This window comes from Hippocampus comes, unplaced genomic scaffold (assembly GCF_001891065.2).
Source record: "Hippocampus comes isolate QL1 unplaced genomic scaffold, H_comes_QL1_v1.1 scaffold86, whole genome shotgun sequence".
NCBI classification, from domain to species: domain Eukaryota; kingdom Metazoa; phylum Chordata; class Actinopteri; order Syngnathiformes; family Syngnathidae; genus Hippocampus; species Hippocampus comes.
Window position 1 is genome coordinate 1,715,930 of NW_017805882.1, and position 20,251 is coordinate 1,736,180.

The 20,251-nt window shown below is 41.2% G+C and overlaps 2 protein-coding genes and 1 long non-coding RNA gene across 4 annotated transcripts; 2 read left to right on the forward strand and 1 right to left on the reverse strand.

The window, feature by feature from the left end:
* The first annotated feature begins 1,114 nt into the window (after positions 1-1,114).
* Positions 1,115-6,412, forward strand: notum2 (notum pectinacetylesterase 2). 2 transcript variants are annotated; one of them, XM_019889478.1, is made up of 12 exons: positions 1,115-1,449; positions 1,518-1,830; positions 2,038-2,090; positions 2,524-2,619; positions 2,724-2,784; positions 2,872-2,984; positions 3,068-3,170; positions 3,658-3,846; positions 3,974-4,074; positions 4,962-5,109; positions 5,203-5,250; positions 5,410-6,412. In XM_019889478.1, the coding sequence occupies exons 2-12, from the start codon at positions 1,523-1,525 to the stop codon at positions 5,711-5,713; spliced, it is 1,524 nt and encodes a 507-aa protein (XP_019745037.1). In that variant the 5' UTR covers positions 1,115-1,449; positions 1,518-1,522; the 3' UTR covers positions 5,714-6,412. The 2 variants fall into 2 exon arrangements, with proteins under 2 accessions (XP_019745037.1, XP_019745038.1); XM_019889479.1 differs by having other exon boundaries at positions 1,521-1,830.
* LOC109527496 (uncharacterized) lies at positions 4,274-7,647 on the reverse strand. The gene is made up of 5 exons (XR_002170537.1): positions 7,572-7,647; positions 6,511-6,596; positions 5,608-5,663; positions 5,391-5,527; positions 4,274-5,002 (listed from the first exon to the last, which is right to left on the reverse strand). It is a non-coding gene; the product is annotated as an uncharacterized LOC109527496 (long non-coding RNA).
* On the forward strand, positions 7,138-13,588 carry rps15a (ribosomal protein S15a). Its single transcript, XM_019889480.1, has 5 exons — positions 7,138-7,196; positions 7,988-8,125; positions 8,237-8,316; positions 8,492-8,577; positions 13,459-13,588. Exons 2-5 carry the CDS (start codon positions 7,993-7,995, stop codon positions 13,550-13,552), a joined length of 393 nt encoding a protein of 130 aa, XP_019745039.1. The 5' UTR covers positions 7,138-7,196; positions 7,988-7,992; the 3' UTR covers positions 13,553-13,588.
* Positions 13,589-20,251: the final 6,663 nt, after the last annotated feature.

Here is a 20,251-nt window from a genome sequence, read left to right on the forward strand (position 1 = left end):
GCTGTGATTGGCATGTTAGGATGGTGTGCATTTCATTGATGAGAATTTCAGAACCCCAAGGCTCGTGATCAGCGCTATGTCACCATTGAGTCATCCAATGAGTACGGCAGAGGATCAGTTTCAAACAGTTTGTCTGTCTTCATCAAACGCACTCTCCAAGAGTCTGCAGGCTCCAGACTGACCTGGATCCAAATGCAGCCACAGGTAAAAAACCCTTATGACACTATGCTTCAAATGTCTCAATCAAAAGGAATGAACGAAATCTTTAACTCTAATTTTAGGGTGCACAAGTCTCAGATAAAGTTTGAGTTTCTATTTCAAATTCGAAATGGAGCTAAAACAGTCAAATGCTGAGAACTGACAGACCGGCCACACACGTGCAACATTTTAACAGGGCCCAATCAAGAACTGTGTCAGAATGATGCCGATAAAAATGCCCAATTCGTAAGTTTACTGTGAGAGTTTATACCATTATTTAACAATAAAGTTTGCTTTTTTGGGGGGCCGGGGGGGGGGGGGTTTCAGACCACAATTACACAGCAAGCTACTGTTATATGTTTGTAATATTTTGCCCTTCTCATTTGTCAAAGTGACTAAAAATGTAAAGAAACAACCAGAAGCAAGATATACTGCATCAATAAAAACTACAACCACAATCATAAACCCATTGTTACAAACGAATCAAGACAGAAAGTGTGGAACTTGATAAAGGTTTTCGAAACAGCTCTTGTAATAGTCCTCAGATTTTGCAACTGTACCTAATGTTATGGTTGGTCGTGTGTTCATCTACAGAAAAAAAATGTGTTTGCCTCCTTTCTACTTTTCCATTATTATAACAAAATTAACTTCTATAACTAATGGCCTGCTTACATCCACAACGCTAACAAATCAATATTCCTTTTTGAATGAATTTTCAAGTATGAAAAAAAAAATACAGATTTCGATGCTTGTTTTTGTATCATGTCTTACTCTAGTTTTGTGATTTGCATAAAACGTGTTTTCATTGTAATCTGTTAATAAATTAAGTCCCATCTCAACCGAGGCTGGATATTCGAGCAATCTGAGAAGTATGGGGGGGAGAAAGAACGTGGGGGGCAGGCGGGGAAGCATGTTCTTGAGCTGCGCCCAGATGGCAAAGTGCTTTGCTTTTGAATGCGCGCAAAGAAATATGTTAAGAAGATCTTTTCTCCTCACCGCTGGTCATCCAGTACCTCCCCTTGATGTGTGTCGTCAGTTGGAGCTTCAAGAGAAAAATGGGAGGAACTCTGATCCATATGATGGCACTATAAAGCTCAGGGATGATTTGGAGGATTCATCAAAAACATGGTCAAAGCTTCATTACCACTCAAGACTGACATCATCAATTTTTTACACCTGCTACCGCTCACTTCATCATCAGGCCAACTTCTGGGCAATTTCAGACACTGTTTTTCCTTATTTTTGAAATAGGTATGTCCACTTCTCATCTGATTCATCCTGTAATGAATGAATAATAGTGAATTGCACTGTATCATCAGCAGACATGAAGATACTTGGCCAGATTGCTTTCTTACTTTTGCTGGGGGAGAGTTGGAGTAGGAATACAAAAGTTCAGTCCTCCAAGAAATCTCCACATGGGACCCAAGCAGGCGACGGCATCCAGCCTTCACCTGAGGCTGTTCTCTCTGCTGGGAACATTTCAAACAATAGAGCTACTGGAGGTATCAGCAGAGGTGAATCTGCAAGAGACGTTGCTGCAGGAGCTCGAGTAGCTAAACAGCAGACAGATGAAATGAGGTTGCACTTTCTCAAGAATCCGCATGTGACGTGTAATGATGGGACAGCAGCTGGGTGAGTTGCTCATTTGAAATTGACGGCCACCTTCATCTCATATGTATTCTTCTATTAAATATACAGCAGAGTGAAATTTTTGAATTCTCTTTGAGGGATTATAACCACTAAAACAAACCTAAAAATGTGAGATGCTTGGTGGAGATCAACATGCCCACTTGTGATACATTTCTTTACTTTAAAAAAAAATGATTCGTGGTTGTGCAGGTTTTACCTAAGAGAGATCAGAGGAAGCCGCAGATGGCTGTTATTTCTGGAAGGTGAGTATATTAAAAAACACTCTGGTTAATTTGGTCCCCAAGAGGTCAGCTTGTTTGCAGTTGACGCCCCCGTTGGAATTTAGATGCAGATGTCATCTTCGGTGTTTCTCCTTTTTTAGTTGCTGTCAGCCTTCTGTGTATTTCGGATTGGAGAAACGCATAGATGTCGCTTCAACTAGATCTCTCATGTCGTCTATCTGATGTGTACTTTATGTCAGTGATCGTGGAATACATTAAGAATGGCTTTAATAAAAATATGCAACTTCATGACAGCATTCCTAGCTCTTTCAAATTAAAGGATGCATGCTTGACTCAAGGCTGCAGGTGCATTGCCCTCCGACTCATACACGACACAGGCCTCTCTGCTGGAGTCACGTTTGGTTCTTATTCCGCGTGCGCCTGGATGTTTAATATTAGTCTTCCCGCTTTTTAGGCGGCTGGTGCTGCTACAGCAAAGAGACCTGTGATTCCAGGTACCAACATATCCCTCGACTAATGAGCTCATCCGGTTGGCCCCTGACAAAGACTGGTAAGTCAACTGATTGTACAGTACTTAGTCATATGCACTCCCACAATCAATTATTAAATCATGGATAAGGATCCCTGTTTAATTTTCGATTGCTTGATTTACAGGGCGTGGCATATTGTCATCCCAAGTAGCTGAAAATCCTTATTGGCACAACACGAACATTGTGTAAGAACCTCTATCATCACATGTTTGGGTAACCGTGGGGTGGTTTACGGCTCGTAGGTTCATCGGCGAGTGTGTCCTTTTCTGTAGATTCATCCCATACTGCTCCAGCGATATTTGGAGTGGCACTGGGCCTGCCCCGGCCCCTCCTCCAAGCCAACGACAAGGAAGAGAGAAAGAAAGGAACCGAAATACAAATGCAAGTGTGTCTCTGCAGAAAGAAAATGAGATTTACTACTAGCATGCCTATACCGCTCCTGCATTCCCTGTCTGTATTCCTTACCAGCTGAGTATGCTTTCATGGGATCGCTCATCATCCGAGAGGTCATCAAAGACCTCATTCCCAAAGGAATCAAGCAGGCCAAGGTTGTTCTGTTGTCTGGCACAAGGTAAGCTCATTTCACTGCTCAAGATGAGAGGCTGACTGCACCTTTTGCAGACAAATCAATTTCTGTCTCTTTCCCGGACACTTTTGAACATCACGACTTGACAGCCATCTAGGAACCATGATAAAAATGCTGCTTAAACAATACTCCTGCCACCTGAAATGGAATCTGATGTTAGTTTGAATTGCCTTTTGAGAGTTGGCACGTTGGACTACATGTAGTGTAGCGGTTCACATTGCTGAATGCGTGCAGTTGCCAGTTCACGTTCCCAACTGCATTGTGGCTGACTGTTGATCAGTCCATGTGTGGTTTGCTTTCACAAGTTTGTGAGGATAGGTTCCAGCCACTAACCCCTGACATTGAATCGGACAAGTGGTACAGAAATGGATGGGTTTGGTATGTCCATCCATTAGCTTTGAGCCCACCCAAATATTGCGGACTAGAGTTTTTCTGTAAAATCCACTGAGCGATAATCGTAATCTTCCTGCAGTGCTGGCGGAACAGGAGTCTTGCTGAATATCGAGAGAGTGGCCAATTATCTGGAGCAGCTTGGTGCAGAGGCACAGGTCCGAGGTCTGGTGGACTCTGGCTGGTTTCTCGAAAGTAAACACCAGAGATCATCAACCTGCCCTGAAACGGTTACCTGTTCACCTGAAGATGCGATCAAGGTCGGCCTAAGGTAAAGCGATCCAAAATGGATGTAGGGTTCTCTGCAAAATGGTAATGCTTGTCATTCAAACTTGACAGATCTGTCGATATTTATTATATCAATAATTAAGCCCGGTCTGTATTGTATGGTTTGTCAGGTTGTGGAATGGTGCGGTACCTGGTAGGTGTCGTCGACTCTATAAAAAAGGGGAGGAGTGGCAGTGCTTCTTTGGCTACAAGCTGTATTCTACCTTGACCTGTAAGTGGCCTTCAAAATCAGATTCACCGTATCGTATAGCTCAGTTTCAACAGCAGATATGTCCTTTTGATTATTTTATGCTTTGCAAGGTTGTCGATGCATTGTGTCTGTGTGTGACAAACTTTTGTTTGCACAAATATAAGGATTCATTATTTTTATGACCAAAATCACAAATTCTGAGACCAATAGCCACCGGAAGTGCTTGTTTGCATTCTGTTTTATTTTTTTGTTTGTTAGTTGCATGATACACCTTAAATGGTAACAGGCATTAAATGTTAATTATTATTGGGGGGAAAATAATCTAATATTTGTTGATATTGTCATTTTCTATGGTATTTGAGTGACCCGGGTTTACCCTCCTTTTACGGTTGGATTGCATTTGTTGGTTGCTCAATACCTGCTGCTTTCTTCAGTCGTGTCTTGGTGTTGACAATAAGAGAAGAAGGATCTAGAATGTTTTGGCAGAATGTGAAATTCCATAAAATACAGAATGTAAAGACTGGGCCAAAACAATCAGTAACCAAACAAATAGACTGTAAAGGTAAAAACTGCTGAATCGTGTTGAATTGTGTACCTTTGTTTCTGTTAGTTATCACCACAAATTCAAACTCATGCCAAGAACAGCATGACCAACTTTTTCAGCATTCATTTGAGGTGTTAGGTTCCTCAGTCCAAAGACTTTGGAATATGTTCTACAGAAATGCATATTAACAGTAAATTTCAAGACAGCAAAGCAAAAGAGGGTGATAGTTGTCGAAGCACTGATGTCCATCCAGATTGCTCGAGATTTCTCAATTCATTTCAGCTCGGTGATCGCATTCTTCAGCATTACTTTTTCTGAGTTAAATGCCAGTTGCGGTGACAGTACCTTTTTGTTTTCTCTGCAGCCCCTCTATTTGTTGTGCAGTGGCTATTTGATGAAGAACAGCTGAGGGTGGAGAACATCTATATTGGAAGACAGCACATGAGCAACGAACAGTGGCAATACATCCAGAACCTAGGCAGAGAGTTGAAGAACTCCCTGAGAGATGTTACGTATGTTCACAATGAAGAATTTGCTGAAGCATAATATAACTTAGTAGCAACCTGACAAATAACGTGCCCTGTTTTGTTTCTGTGATTCTTCAGAGCAGTATTTGCACCTTCCTGCCTTTCCCATACAGTGATTACTAAAAGGTATGATTGGATATGTGGTGATTTCATATGCTCCAGTTCCATAGGCTTGTACTGAAAAAATATTAATTCTTAAACACCAGAGATGGTTATTGATACGTTACAAGTTGTCACTACTCATTTTTGTCCTTACTTGCACCCACCTGCTTGTTGTTCTCTCAGCAACTGGATGACTTTCCAAGTTCGAGGCACTTCTCTGCCGCGGGCCCTGCACTGCTGGGACAGGAGCTTGGAAGCCACTCGCAACAACAGAACTCCAGCCAAAGGCTGTCCATTTCACCTGGTGGACAATTGCCATTGGCCTCAGTGTAACCCCACCTGCCCCACCCTGGTGGACCAGGCAACGCAACAGGAACTCACCTTGCTCCAGATGCTGGTAGCCATGGGTCTTGATCTTCGGAAGCTTGGCTTGAATCCTAAAAAAGACAAAGATTTCCTTGCAAGCATGGGCAGCAACAGTGGCTAACGTTATAAGTTCAGAAGAGAGACCAAGTCAGGTGTTGACGTATGTAAGCATCAAAATAGTAAAGAAACACGGGTCATGCCATATCCTCCGTGTGTCAAGCTTGAGATCCAATTGTCAAGCTTTTTTCCCTCTCTCTTTGTTTTGTTTTTCTTTCCTTTAGTCTTGCGCAGGGCCAGTGTTTCCATTTCAAGCAATGGGAGGACAAAACAATACACTTTAAATCTTGAACTGAGCATGGTGGAAATGAGGGTCACATTTATAAAAGACTTGAGGATCGCACAACTGTCTACTTCTCTCAAATAACAGTTTGTTTCCTTATAGTTAGCAACTTTTGTCCTTTTTTCCACCCCAACTAGCTGCGTGGAACATATATTTATTCATATAATTTCTACCCAGTCATTTGTCAATTTAGTTGTGGATTTCACCAATCTACCATTATTTAACAAATGTTGATGAGCATGAATTAGACGTATCATTCAATGTATGGGCATAAAATTGCTCCCTGTTCTAACTGTAAACTGTACACAAGCAGCCTCGACACACTGACGAATTATTTTTTTGTGACTTACTCATCTTTAGCCCACAAGGCGACACTAGCATATTTATACACATATATTTTACTGCATGTTAAAGTAATCTCTGTCCTACATGTGTTCTCTCTGATGTGTATCACAAGGGTATTATGATTCAATCAAATTTATTCCCAATAAAAATTCCATTATTTTGAAAAAAAAAATCATTCCTTTTTCTTTTGCATGAACAAATAAATAACTAGTCAATAATTTAAACAAACATACCAAACAAATTACGGTGCTATCCTCATTACGGTCATTGATGAGCTGGACTCTCTTCTAGTTGACTTCAGGTGAGATGTAGACCCGGACTTGTTGCCAGCAAATTGCAGTGCATGTACAGACAAAGAACCATTTATGCTCACATACACAAAATCAATAAAACTAATGTGCATGTTTTTAGTATGTGGGTGGTACCCACAGAAAACCCATGCAAGAACTGAGAACAACTGCAAATGACACACAGGAAGGCCAGAGCCCAGATTTCAACCCCCAACCTCAGAACTGTAAGGCAAATGTGCAACCACTACCCGCCAAGGCGCATGAAACAATTATAACATATCAAAAGTAAAAATGTTAATAATTTGATAAATCGTGTTCTTCAACTTAAGTGGAATTGTTCTAGCGAAGAAAAAAAATAGAACGTGTAGTTATTCATCCTCACCGCACGTCGGCGCTAAATTAAATTTGACATTTGTATTATTTGGAAATCGGGAATTACAGCAATACTTTAAAATTAGGATATTAACATAAAAAATAAAAAAAAATACAATATATAGTCAAAAGAAGCCAGAGTAAATGTCAAGATCATTAGAAACGGGGATTTAGTGATACATGATGGACGGTTGCACGTTTCCCATAATGCATTGCAACTACATTCTACTTCCTCTTTCCGCCATATTGCAGAGCCGGTGAGATGTCTTTTGATATTGTCACATACAATCCATTATAAATCTACTTCATCTTATTGTGAATACTTTAATGTTGATAATAGTCTTGAAGTGTATTTATGTAGTAACTTTTTGAAGTGTTCATCGTGCCTTTCTATCGCTTCACGGCATCATATGAGCGACTTTTTCTACATGCCATCCGTTCTGCTGCGGCCGAGCAGTGCCTACCTCGTAGGCGCCTTAGAAATCGTGAACAAACCATTTTACGGAACATACGCAGACGGTGCTCCGTAAGATGTGCGGCGAATATTTACAAGCATTGTACGCCATAGAGAGCGTCTTCCGAATGTTCGCGTTAGGACGGCGCTTAGAGCGAAGCACAGCTAGTTTACCAACCTCTTTAAGACAACGGCTCTGTGGTGTGTCGTGCACTGCTGGGCTTTTCAGCCAAATGTGTAGAAAGCTTGCGTTTACACTTTGGTGCGTTTGTTGAAACCGCTGGCTATCTCAGAGTGGGTCCGTGTTGGTCTTTGATGCCAAATGTCAAGAATGCTTGCGTGTGTGTGTGAGTGAGTGAGTGAGTGAGTGAATTTATATTTTTATTATTGTGTCGGTTTTGACCCTTACGCAAAAAAACCCAAAACGCATTTCTGTTAATACTCAATTGATTTGTGTAAGAAGAGTTGAGATTGTTGAATCTTAATGTGAGCATTATTAAAAGACAAAACGAGTGAGTGAAGCTGTTCCCGTTCTTGATTTTTGAAAGTGATTTGAAAAATTGGTCTCTTCACCCAGCATTTTGTTTTCTGTAGGCATCATGGTGCGCATGAACGTTCTCGCAGATGCTCTGAAGTGCATCAACAATGCTGAGAAGCGTGGGAAACGACAAGTCCTCATCAGGCCATGTTCCAAGGTCATTGTGCGCTTCCTGACTGTCATGATGAAGCACGGTACGCGTTCATTGTCTTCATGGTTTTGCATTTCTGATTTGACTCATTGGCCCAAAAGTCTTGTCAGTCAGATGTTTTTTAACATGGTATTTCATGTCAATGTTTTCCCAGGTTACATTGGTGAGTTTGAGATCATTGATGACCATAGAGCCGGGAAAATAGTCGTCAATCTCACAGGAAGGTTGAACAAGGTAAAGTTTTGGTCCACTCCACTCAGCAACTTCTTACTCTGATGTTAGTAGGTTAATGACTTGTTTTTACACTTGCCTGCTTGGCGTCAATTCACGGTCCAGTTATAAGATATTTATCCGGAGTAGCTGTCCGGAAATGAATTGGATTTGATATTTGTGCCTTTGTTTCATGCAGTGTGGCGTGATCAGTCCACGTTTTGATCTTCAGCTCAAGGATCTGGAGAAGTGGCAGAACAATCTTTTGCCTTCAAGACAGTTTGGGTGAGAATTGCACACTTGGCTATGCATTCCACTACTGATTAGGTTTGGGATGATACAGTTCACAGTTTGGTATGGACCTTGTTTTTTGAGCCATGAATGGGTATGTTTTTCATGCATAAAGAGAATATTTTTAATTCTCCAAATTATCTTTCTTTTGCTTGTCAGCAAAAGTTGTGTTTTGTAGTGTATTTCAGGTTAACTGTTGTGGAAACGCAACTCTTAAATGGTAAACTGCCTCTTATTCCTTGACAAATTGTGAAATAATTGATCTATGACATGTATGTCACACTAAAACAAAAATGTAAACACAAATTCTCTCGATGAGTAATTTTATATCCCGATAACAAGAGATATCCCAGTGTAGTATTTTCCCTGAAAATTACATGAAAAAAATGAAAATTTTTTCTTATCTCTTTTCAGTGTACCAATAAAAATTTCAAAAACACTAAACCTAATAAGATTAATAAAATAACACGAATAAACCCAGTGGCCAAATAAATACCATTCAAAGTGTCTGAAATTGCAACGAGCTTTCAAATAATAAAGTTGTGAAAGTTTGAACTAAAGTAACAAGAATACCCTCATTTAACCAGTGCAGGTGCTCATAACTAATTAAGGCCGTATTCCACTGCGTGGCGAAGGTTTGCAAGCAGTTGCGAAAGTTGCAAATGTTTTGTTAGATTTGGTTCATGGTCTCAAAGACATTCGCCAGATGTTCACAGACAGTATTAATGGTCGCAGGCAGGTTTTCTTGTCGCCCAGTGGTTGTGTTGGCTGCTAAATGCTATCTTTGCAACAAGAAAACATCTTCAAAATGTGTTCGCGACAAAAACTATTTGCGACCGTTACAAATGTTGGCGAAAGTCTTTGCAACCGTTTGCAACCTTGTACCAACCCTAACTTTCACTACATTTGCAAATCTTCACTGCTCAGTGGGATATGAGCTGAATAGGCTGAGTTGTGCCTGTTCTGAAGCCCATGGCTTATCTGACTGTGATCTCAGTCTAAACACTAAGGGCTCTATGCAAAAAGAATATATAGACGAAGAAGAAATGTAGGTAAGGTTGTTTGGCTACTGGCTACACGCATAGATCTATGGATGCCATGCTAGGTCAATGTGCTGAGCTGTAAATAGGGCTAATAAAAACAAAGATTTGGAAGATAATACATTAAGCAGTATAAAAATGGTAGGGTTATATGGCAGGATACACAGTTTCTTTTAATACTGTGAATCATCATAATATGATCGCACAACACTACGTGGGCACAGGAGCCAGCCGGCCATGCCTCGTGCACAGCGCTGGGGTGGGACGGTGCCATCACCTCAGACTGTGAAAATGATTCATAGGTGGTTATTTTTACTGCAAATTATAAACGAGATTGGAGTGGTAAAAGGTGCACAAATAACATCCGTAAAGCTGATTTAAATTACAAAGAAGTTCGTGTTATTGCTCCACGAATCTTAACAGAACGGTTAAGGGAAGAGCTTATGGATACTCCAGTCTTTAATAATTTAGTCCTGGGGCCAGTCTAGCACTGGGGTTTGGGACCCATGTCTTCTACTTACAAGTGACACACGCACGCTATGAGAAATTACAGTCGATACAGATAACAGCTAATTTCCTGCGCTGTATGGCCGATACGATAACCGATTATTCTTATTTTTAAAAGAATAAAACCTTTCAGTCCCACTTCGTAATGTAGTGGGTTTCGAGGGTGTTATATAATAGTGGTCAGCGACATTGTACAGTTGCATGTTTTGCTACAATCTGAACTCTTGCCGCTTCAGATGGTGAGGCTATGAGCAAACTCAAAAACTCTTTATGGCTATAGTACCTGTTCATAAAGTTTTAACACTCCAACTACTGTTTTATATATATTTAATATGTCAAAACAAAAGCGATGAAATGCTGTATTTTCACGACTGTACAGCACACCGTATTAGGTATGTCAGTTAAGGGTGCTATTTCTATATTTAACATATACATGACACATTGTATTAATGGATACAGATAGGGTAAAACGTATGCTAGCTTAAAAAAAATACGGTAGCATGCATGCACGCTAGTGTAAGTTTTTTAAAAGGCAGCGGGAGCAAAACTGAATTTGGTTGTACTTTATTCAAGTTTTTAACAATGTGTGGACATTATTTTTTTTTTTTTGATCAATCTTCCTCAAATCCATCAAAGCCCTAATCGTCTGTATCCAAAATGAACAGCTAGGCAAGTTCACAGTCAAACACGCCAGGTTCCCTTGCGTCATTGTCAGTCAGGTGTTGACCCGGTTTCGCCGAAGGATGCCTCGGCTGCGGCTCTCATTCAAGTGAATGGGACAGTGCACCTGTGAAAATGTTAGCCTTAATTTTCAATTTTGAAAACTGATAAAAGTGACATCATTGTTTTCAATATCTGGCTGATAAAATTATCGGTCTGATAAATGTTATGCATCCCGACTACTATTCTTTAGCATGTATTCCATCTTTTTGTGGCGTTAAGCTTGTCTTTGTGCCCGCCGCAAACAGCCTTTACTTTTGAATCTGATGTACCCTAGCTGCATCTGCCCCCAAACTGTGTGACGTTATATCATTGTGGCAATTCCACTGGTGTGATCAAGGCTTTTTTCTTTTTGATATATTTGAGTGCATTAACATTATCTTCCTGAAGATGATGTCCGAGTATGGTAGTTTTGGCGTCAGCATCCTAGTCTTCCATCCTTGCTCTGGAAACTTGCGTGTCCAAGTATCCATCTGTTTTTTGTTTAACTACTTATTTATCATGCAGGGAGTACAAGCGGGGACTTGGATGACAAATGCCATTTTTAAGACAAATATTGCTTTTGTTTACAAACTGCTTCTGTTTGAAAACAGCCGAACGTGTCTCACGCAGATGCACGTTTTTGTTCATAACTACCTTTATTATGGCTCATGTTAAGGAAGCCCTGCCGCCATGCATTGTTTAAATTGTTTCTTCTGCAGCATGTAACACCTTGCCCCTAATGCATTGGGCCGGGCCCCACTGACTGCTTGTTGCCATGTGTTTGCGCCGGCCGTGGTTTCTTGGTCTGCAACAGATGAAAGCTAGACAATTGTATTCATATTCATTTTTTAACATTTGGTTTGAGCTTACGGTTGCAGAACATGAAGTTTGTGAGCCGAGATTCTGCCGTACTTAAGTTTGGTGTGATAGTTGTCAAGTTAGCGCAGCAACACACTCTGTAGCATCCAAGCTCAACTGTACAGTACTGAGGATCCATTGCTTTGATGCCAAGTAACCCGATGTTGTATCCAGTTGGTACACACTAACTTCACTACTACTGTACATCATTTGTGGTGCCACTGAAAATTGTTAATTTGTCTGATCATTAAATACAAAATAGCTTTGTTCATCCGACCTATTATTTCATCGATTACTCGGGAAACACCGCTTTTTGTGTGTCTTGGGCATTTCAGAAAACGGCCACTCACACAAGCGTCATTTGCAAAATGAATACAACATAGTAGTTGATGGAGAAAGACAAACTTAATATTATTGTGTTTCAAAGTTTCATTTCAGTACATGCTTGATTGACCTCGAACGGTATGTTCTCACAACTTGTACACAATGGAGCACACAGAAAAAAAGTCCTCATTAACTGATAATGTCGACAGGAAGGTTCAACTTCGGGAGGGCAGCATGATAAGATGTCTTCAGTTTGCGAAATCTACCCATTGAAGTAACAAGGTATCCATTGTTTGTACTGAGAGATGTTCTGGCCTCTGAGGGGCATATCGGTGGGCTGGACTTAGAGGCATGACATGTGAATGAATAAGGGAGGGGTTTTCTGATATATCACTTGTAATTTGCGTACACGATCAATAAAAAGCTGGCAGAGGCTGCAGAGGTTGGGTGTCAGTTGGTAAGTGCACGGAGTGGCTTCGTAGAAACCTGCGCCTCCTGCCGGCAGAAAAGACAATCTCTTCCTGAGTCTGTTTGTTCAACTGTCCGAGTAAACATCTCTGACAGTCGTTTACCCACTGTTAACTATTGTGCCAATAAATTGTTTGAGATGAGGAAATTACCATTGCATCCTTCTACTGAAATGTCCTACCTTCATGATGTATCACTGTAGCGAGAACTTTTTATATTTTCCATAAATTTCACGGGAAAGACAAATATCCCTAACTTTTTTGTAAGAGAGAGAGATGGTAAATGTCCTCTCGGAAACCTCTGAAAACAAACACTTGAGGCAAGCAGAGGATGTGTTTGTCAGTCGTTAGCAAACAGGCGTCCATCGCTGATGGACCTTCCATCCATGCCTACCTCTTGGAAAAAGTACTAAAATATGCGTGTTGCATCATAGGTCAAGCCACACATAACCAGAGGCCCTACTCGTGTTTGGTTTTGAGTTGTAAATCTGATCAGCTAATGTTGACGTTCTGTTGGTTAGTGCTGTTCAGCCCTCCTGGGTCTTTTGACATGTTTGTTTTGGAATTATTTGCTTAAAATGTCATTTTCTTGTGCATCTATTGCAGACTACTGTAACCTTATAATTTAACAGTTTGGGGAGCTAACAAATGTGGAATGTACCAGGTTGAAGTTCAACTTTGGTGATGAGTGACGTTATCTCGAGCCTTGGTGCATATTGTATTGTTTGAGGAATCTTCAGAACAAAGGTCAACAGAGTTACTATTTCGTTCACTTTTCTTAAATGTGAATGAGTTGACTGAACGCTGGCCTTTATTCCAAAAAAATGCCCACTAACATGTTAGTATGTTAGTACAATTTAGCAAAGCATGTAAATGAGGCTGTACCAAATCTTTCCCGACAGCTTATAATACTTGTGTATTTATATTTGCTGTGTGGATTATACTGACGAATCCCGAATGTTGTCCTTTCTTTCTAGATACATTGTACTTACCACCTCAGCTGGCATCATGGACCACGAAGAGGCCAGACGGAAACATACAGGAGGCAAAATCCTCGGATTCTTTTTCTAAAATGTAAACAGAAAATAAAATCAACCAAGGAAAGTTCTTGGTCCTCTTGATTATTTCATTTCACTTCGCAACATTCTTCTTCTGAACTGATTTTTATCTAAAAAGAACTGGGTTGAATTACATTAGATTACAGACTAGAGATTTAATTGAAGAATTCCATGTTTGCTGACCAACTAATTTCTTGAATATTACTTTCACCCCAAAAATCAACATCATACAACCACTGATTTTTCTTTGTAGTCCTATTTTACAATCCGATAGGCTGGTATCTGCTAAAAAAATGGTTTTAACTAGCTCCAGTCATTTGATTTGAGTATTTCCAATCAGGCATGCAAAAAATGCATACCACGCACTTAGTTACGCGCATGAATTACGTTAAAATCACAACACTATTTTATGTACATTTGCAGCATTAGACAAATATACAGTATATTTTTTTTCCAAAACCCTTACCTTTTTGGGGGCGGGGCAAAGTTTGATGAGTGAAAGTAACTGCGCTACTCACAGCATCTGTTCTGTGTTGTTTTTCCGTTAAACTACAGTTGGTCATACGCGCTCAAGTGTGAATCGTGTACGAAGGCGTTCCTGTGATCATTTTCAGTTGTCCTAGGTGTGTTTTGTCCTGTCTCCAATTGCCTTGAAGTTGTCATCTGACCTTAACAGTAGAGGTGAACCAGCGAGCCACTAATGGAACATCGCTGTGCTAAGCGCCCCTTGTGGACTTTTTAACGCACACAGAGAAGACGTCACTCGTGGCTTTCACATCACGACACAATAATAATGCTTCTGTGGATGCTAGCCTTTCTGCTCTATTTTGGCAATTTATTGCACTCATAATGTACCGTGAGCTTTCACATTTAAGTTTGACTGAAGTGGTCTTGAGACTGACCAGTTTATAGCCCTTGCAGGACCCCTGGAAACAACTACTGTAAATGCTATCGCTATTTTTTTAAATTACATTTTTTCCCGAAAGACAATCCCAGAAAGCAATCAGCTTGAAATGTTTTGACTCCGGAAGAAACGTGTATTGCTATTAAGGTCTTGTATTAATTGATTCCCATTGAGAGATGAAACAAAAATTCCTTTAGTTTCGCAAAATTAACGTCGCCTGGAGTACCTCTATTTTTTTTATCACGTCGGCCTGTAAACGAGAAGAAACTGAAAACATCTTGACGACTATCGCCCCCCCCCCCCCCTCCGACTACCTAGTCGCTGTTCATTCATGTGTGGATCAAGGTGCGCGACTTGGCAGCCTCGAAACTGCCATTTTTACGTTCGAGCTCTCGAGCGATGCCCCCGAAGGGCTCAAAATCCGGGCAAAGGTGAAAGGCTTACAAAGTTTAAATACATTAACGGGGAATCAATGTTTGGCCTGCTTTGACAACAAGACAGGGGGGACCAAATTCTTCTCCTAATCTTGGCATAAAACCTCAAGTGTTTCCACTCAGGTTCAAGCTTTTGACTGGATTTTCTCAAAGTAGCCACACGATGGCAGTAGTGACCCCTTGTACAACTGAAGCATCGGACTGCTCGGCATTTAACGGTCATAGATTTAGAGAGATGACCGAATTAAAATCGGAATCGTGGAAAAAGTCTGAAACGTGGAGTTAACATATGCCATAAATCAACAATGAGGGAAGGAAAGCCGAGATCAAACGGAAAAGTGATTTTAGGCAGTTTTGGGTTTGAAATATGCTTAACATGCTGTACAAGAATGCATACAATTAATCTTACTGTGGCAGCATCTTACAATAGCTACTTCTTGCAGTGTGCATTCAAGCTTCTTTTGGGAGTACATTTAATAATTTGCTCATTGTCACTCTGACAATGAAGTTGTGGCAAACAATAACCACGTTATGTTGTCCATTCCAAACAACAGAAAAAGATATTACAGTGAGGCAAAGCAAACTTACCCTGCCGACTCCAGACAGTTTATGTAAGAAAACAGTGCGTTCACCTTTGCTAAGCTTGTAAGTGAATCAAAAAAAAAATTATAATAAATGCGCTAAATTCGCTAACGGTCACCAATTGGGAGAGGGGGGAAAAAGCACAGTGTTATGTATTTTTTCAGTTTAGAAATAGGAAAGTTTGTGTATTGTATTCATTGTGAATGAGCTATTCATGCTTATCAGCTAAAAAAAGTGTGAAGTTGAGAAAATGTTCCTGTATCCTGAGCCAGCTGATAATGCCCTTGAATGTAAAATGTTTCTCATCCCAATATTTTTTACAGCAATTGTATATAACTATAATATAACTTTAATTCCTGTATAGTTTACCATTTTGACTTGTTATATATTTATTTGTGGTGATAGTCATCACGTGTTTCACTTTCCACTTCATCTCGACTGCATTCTCCTTGCCTGCCACTGCTACAACTGATGCAAGGGCGTCTGGCTCTTGCTGTTGTCAGTTTCGCACATTCGGTGACATTGTGGAATAAAGTGGACACCTCCGGTAGTTGTATTGTGCTCCCTTCATAAAGTAAAGATATAGTTTTGACTGCCAGATATCAGTAAACACTGATGTTTCGACATGAAATAGCGGGCTGTTCATTGTTGTACGATACTACGCTGCTAAACTCAGTGTACATATTTCCCTTTTTCACGTGCTCTCTCTGTCCATCTGCCTAATTTAACAGCTTGATCCAGGGTGGCGGGAGGTTCGGCTGTAGATGCACGCGGGGTGCGATATGATGAATGGGATAGTTAGGACATAGTGAATTTATAGCTGCGAATGCAGCCATCCGTTGTTGTGTGCATCCTGCAGCTGTCCTCAAGGGCGTCACGCTCCTCCAGAGTCCCATCTTGGGTGACTAACCTGGTGATCCCTCTGCTGCCGCTGTGGAAGCAATCCAATGCTGCAGCTGTCATCATTGCATGTTAAGCAACGGTTAATTAGCAGCCATTGAGCACAGGCTGTACACATAATATATAATGGGTGACAGCAACTGGCTCAGTTTATTCATCAGGCTTCTCATGTGTTGGCCATAGATCACCTCGAGCATACAGTACAGTCTGGCCATCTCCGTGGAGAACGTCGGCTGTTGAGGTGTCAAGCGCAGGGTTAGAGGTGCGAATTGATGAACGTTCATTGACATTGAATAAAAAATACTTCATACAGAGGTCAGGGCCAGCGAGGCGTTCTCTGCTGGCCTAAATATGGCAGCATCACTTCCAGTCTTGCATGTGGATTAGGGCTGGGCGATATAACTTTATTGTATCGAAATCAAGAAATGAACAATCAAGATATTAATCGTGAAATGAGGACGCCATCAGTCAACGTGATCTTGCCACACTTGTGTTGCATGAAAATATCAGTTCAACCAACCACATTCCTCCTTCCAATTTTGGTGTTGAGCGACAGCCGATGACAATCATCTTGCGGAGGGGGGACACGCGGAGTGAGCGAGGGACACATGCAGCCGCTGCTGTCTCGACAGCACACACGCAAAAAGTCCATTTCCGTGTTTGCTGTCAAGTATACACGGACGGTACACATATTTTGTCTTTTAGAACATTATGTTGAGTGGTATTGCAGTCTTTGGACCTCCTTCAATATTACATGGCATCAGAACAGACAGAAACTTGAACTCTTCCCCTTGTGGCAGGATCTCATCCCCGACCTGGAGAGGGAATTCCACCCTTTTCCGACTGAGGACCATGGTCTCAGATTTGGAAGTACTGATTTTCATTCCAACCACTTCACATTCGGCTGCGAACTGCTCCAATAAGAGTTAGAGATCCCAGCTTGAAGAAGCCAACAATACCACATTATCTGCAAAAAGCAGAGATGTAATACTGAGGCCACCAAACCGGACCCCATCAACATCATGAGGGAGTCCGCAGGGTGAACGCTCTCTCGCACAACCACCAAGGACTCCAAAAAGCATGGAAACTCTGAACTGCTGTTTGGTGCATATCGGCACTATCAACATATGTGCGACTGGATTCCACCCTGGGCCCTCGCTCACATTGCCCAGAGTAAACACTGGCCTTGCTCACTTCAACAGTTGGTTGGCACAAATGTGCCACAGTAATGCTGCAAAGAATGACATGAAGCTCCTCAACTCCTCCAACAGCACTGCATGAAGCTCTTCAACTCACTGTAGTTTTGTAGGTTGCTGGCACATGATGCCACAGCTGCAAAGCACTCCCATGAAGCTTCTACACCGACTTCAACATAGTTCCTTTGCAGCAAGATGGCACCAAAAGCATATTAGACACGGCTTTGGCCTTAACATAAAATTATTGAAAAGCTGAGTTTTTTGAGCAAATGAAGGAGGATACCCCCGCCCCCCCCAAAAAAAAAGAAAATATCTGCAAACAGGATGAATCTGCAAGTATTGAGGTTAACACTGTCTTGACAATTTCAACAGAGGATGTTGTCTCATACGATAGTGTTTTACTTTTTGAGTCACTTCTCAGATATGCATGTATTTTCCAACGACATCATCTTGTCACCGCATAGTTGAAGTTGAAACATAGTTGACAGTTCAACTATACCACAACGTTTACGTTTCAGAGGGGCAGTGTGATCAGATATGGGCAAATACAATATCAATACAATATAAATCAAAGTGTTCTGGGGCTTACGTCGATGCTTTTAAGTTTCATTCAAGCATGTCAGTGTATTTGTGCAGAGATCACAGCTGAAGTCATGAGGCTATCCGCGTTGAGGGGATGTATGGGTGGTGCCGGTTCTTGGAGATGTCTGAGGTCAGAATGTGTTGACAGCTTCCTGAGGCAGATGAGAGAGCAAAAGATGCTGTGCCTCACAACGCAACACTTCGTATTTGTCGGTAAATAACACTTCCTCGGGGTTTGTTGGAGGATAGAGGTGTTTGATGGAAGATAGTGTGTGTGTGTGTGTGTGTGTGTGTGTGTGTGTGTGTGTGTGTTCATGTGGCATCAATGCATATTGAAAAAAAAAGTGCAAATGTATCAAAACAGAGAAGATTAAATGTTAACACGGCTTTCAAACGCTGCTGAGAGTGATGATGCGTTCAAGTGAATGACTATGATCAAATTCTCACCTCTCTCTGTAGAGGCAATCATTACTTTGCTCCATTCGGTCATCTGTCCACCATCAGCATCACTTGGCCTCATCCTTTATAGCTTGCAGGTGCAAAGGTCAAAGGAGCTGTAATCCAGACAGCTATTCCATGATGTAGGTGCCTCACTCTTCACTTGGCAGGCTCCATATTGATTTGATTAGTTGCTAATTAAAACTTGGCACGTTTGGTTGGGTGCAAAGACGATCGCTCAATTAGCAGGGTGCCGGAGAATCCAATCTCCCCCGTCTTCTCCCCCCTTTTCGTTGTCTCCCTGCTCTATCACACATCTCCATGCTGTTTAATGAGTTTAAAAGATGAAAGAAGAGGGAGGGCGTGGGGGGAGGGGGGGGGTAACTCAGAGCCAAGACAGAGAGCATTCTCCAGAAGCTAAAAGCATCCAGCCCTGTAATCCTTAAACTAATCTTTGCTTAAAGATGTGGTTTGTACGTTGTAAAGAAAAATACCAGCTTCCAGCGGGCGTTTGTTTGGGCACATTGCCTCCAGCAAGTCTTGATGCTTACGCCATTCTCCTCGTCTGGCAGAACAACTGACTAACACATGGGCTGTTGCAGCTTTAGAGGTGCGCCTCTGGCAGCAGCAATTATGAGCTTAGACATCCTCTCTTTGTCTCTGTCAAGAAATCGCTTTTATTGTTGTTTTCTTTTCAAAAAAGACGGTAATGGTGGTTGGTTATGAAGACAATTTGGTTCCATTTCCACCGAGCAGGACAGCAAAGTACATTTCAGTTTCATCATTTGTGTTTCTATTGCAAAAGATGTAGAGCAGTCCTCAACTGTTGCCACCCCGAGACCCGCATTTTTCTAGTTTTAAGTTTTAAGTTAAGAACAAACAAGAGAAAATGTTTTGTTTAACAGTAGCCTCTGAAAACACATGTACCGTATATTCTATTTTTAAATGTTGTTTCAAAGAAATTTCACAGCACACCAAAAGTATCTTCCCTAAGATGTCCACTAGCCACAGGCTGAGCTACCCGATATTTTAAATAGAGTAAACTATTGGCAAGAGTGGGCAGTTACACTTCCAATTGCTTCCCTAATTGTTTCCGTGTGGGAATTTGAAAGGTCTCAGTACTGTACTGGAAAACTGAAAAAAAAAAAAGAATTTCAACATAATTTTTTTTACTAGTCGCCTGCAACATGATCCACCAACTGAGGATCGTGTCTGTTTTTTTTTGTTTTTTGCAGCACTGCACTTCACACACGAAGCCCATCTTTTCAATCAACTCCCCACCATCTAAACAGGACAGTCATTGTCAAAACGGATTAGCCACTGTACGCGACTCTAATCTTAGTTGACATATACAATCACTTATGGCGAAACAATGTCTTCTTTAAGAAGACTTTTCAGATGGATAAAATTCATAGCCCACCATATCCGGTTTATGTAAGATGAATATTATGTTGAAAATGAATAGCACTTCCAAACTCATCCCTACATTTACCAAAATACAGGACATAACAGCTCTCAAAAATGTTTTCAGTGTCAAGACTGGCTATCACAACCCCACGAACCCACTGCTTCTGCTAAACCGGACAGGCAGGCCCTGCATTCATTAGTTAACTCTACACGTTGTATAATATTTACAAGTAGTAATTAATGGGACTGCAGAGATGGACCAGATTTTG

Coding starts and splice junctions, on each gene's coding strand:
- notum2 (XM_019889478.1), top strand. CDS start 1,523: ATGAAGATACTTGGCCAGATTGCTTTCTTACTTTTGCTGGGGGAGAGT. Junction 2,091..2,523: donor ATGGCTGTTATTTCTGGAAG/GTGAGTATATTA, acceptor CCCGCTTTTTAG/GCGGCTGGTGCTGCTACAGC. Junction 3,171..3,657: donor GTTCTGTTGTCTGGCACAAG/GTAAGCTCATTT, acceptor ATCTTCCTGCAG/TGCTGGCGGAACAGGAGTCT.
- rps15a (XM_019889480.1), top strand. CDS start 7,993: ATGGTGCGCATGAACGTTCTCGCAGATGCTCTGAAGTGCATCAACAAT. Junction 8,317..8,491: donor TCACAGGAAGGTTGAACAAG/GTAAAGTTTTGG, acceptor TGTTTCATGCAG/TGTGGCGTGATCAGTCCACG. Junction 8,578..13,458: donor TTGCCTTCAAGACAGTTTGG/GTGAGAATTGCA, acceptor CTTTCTTTCTAG/ATACATTGTACTTACCACCT.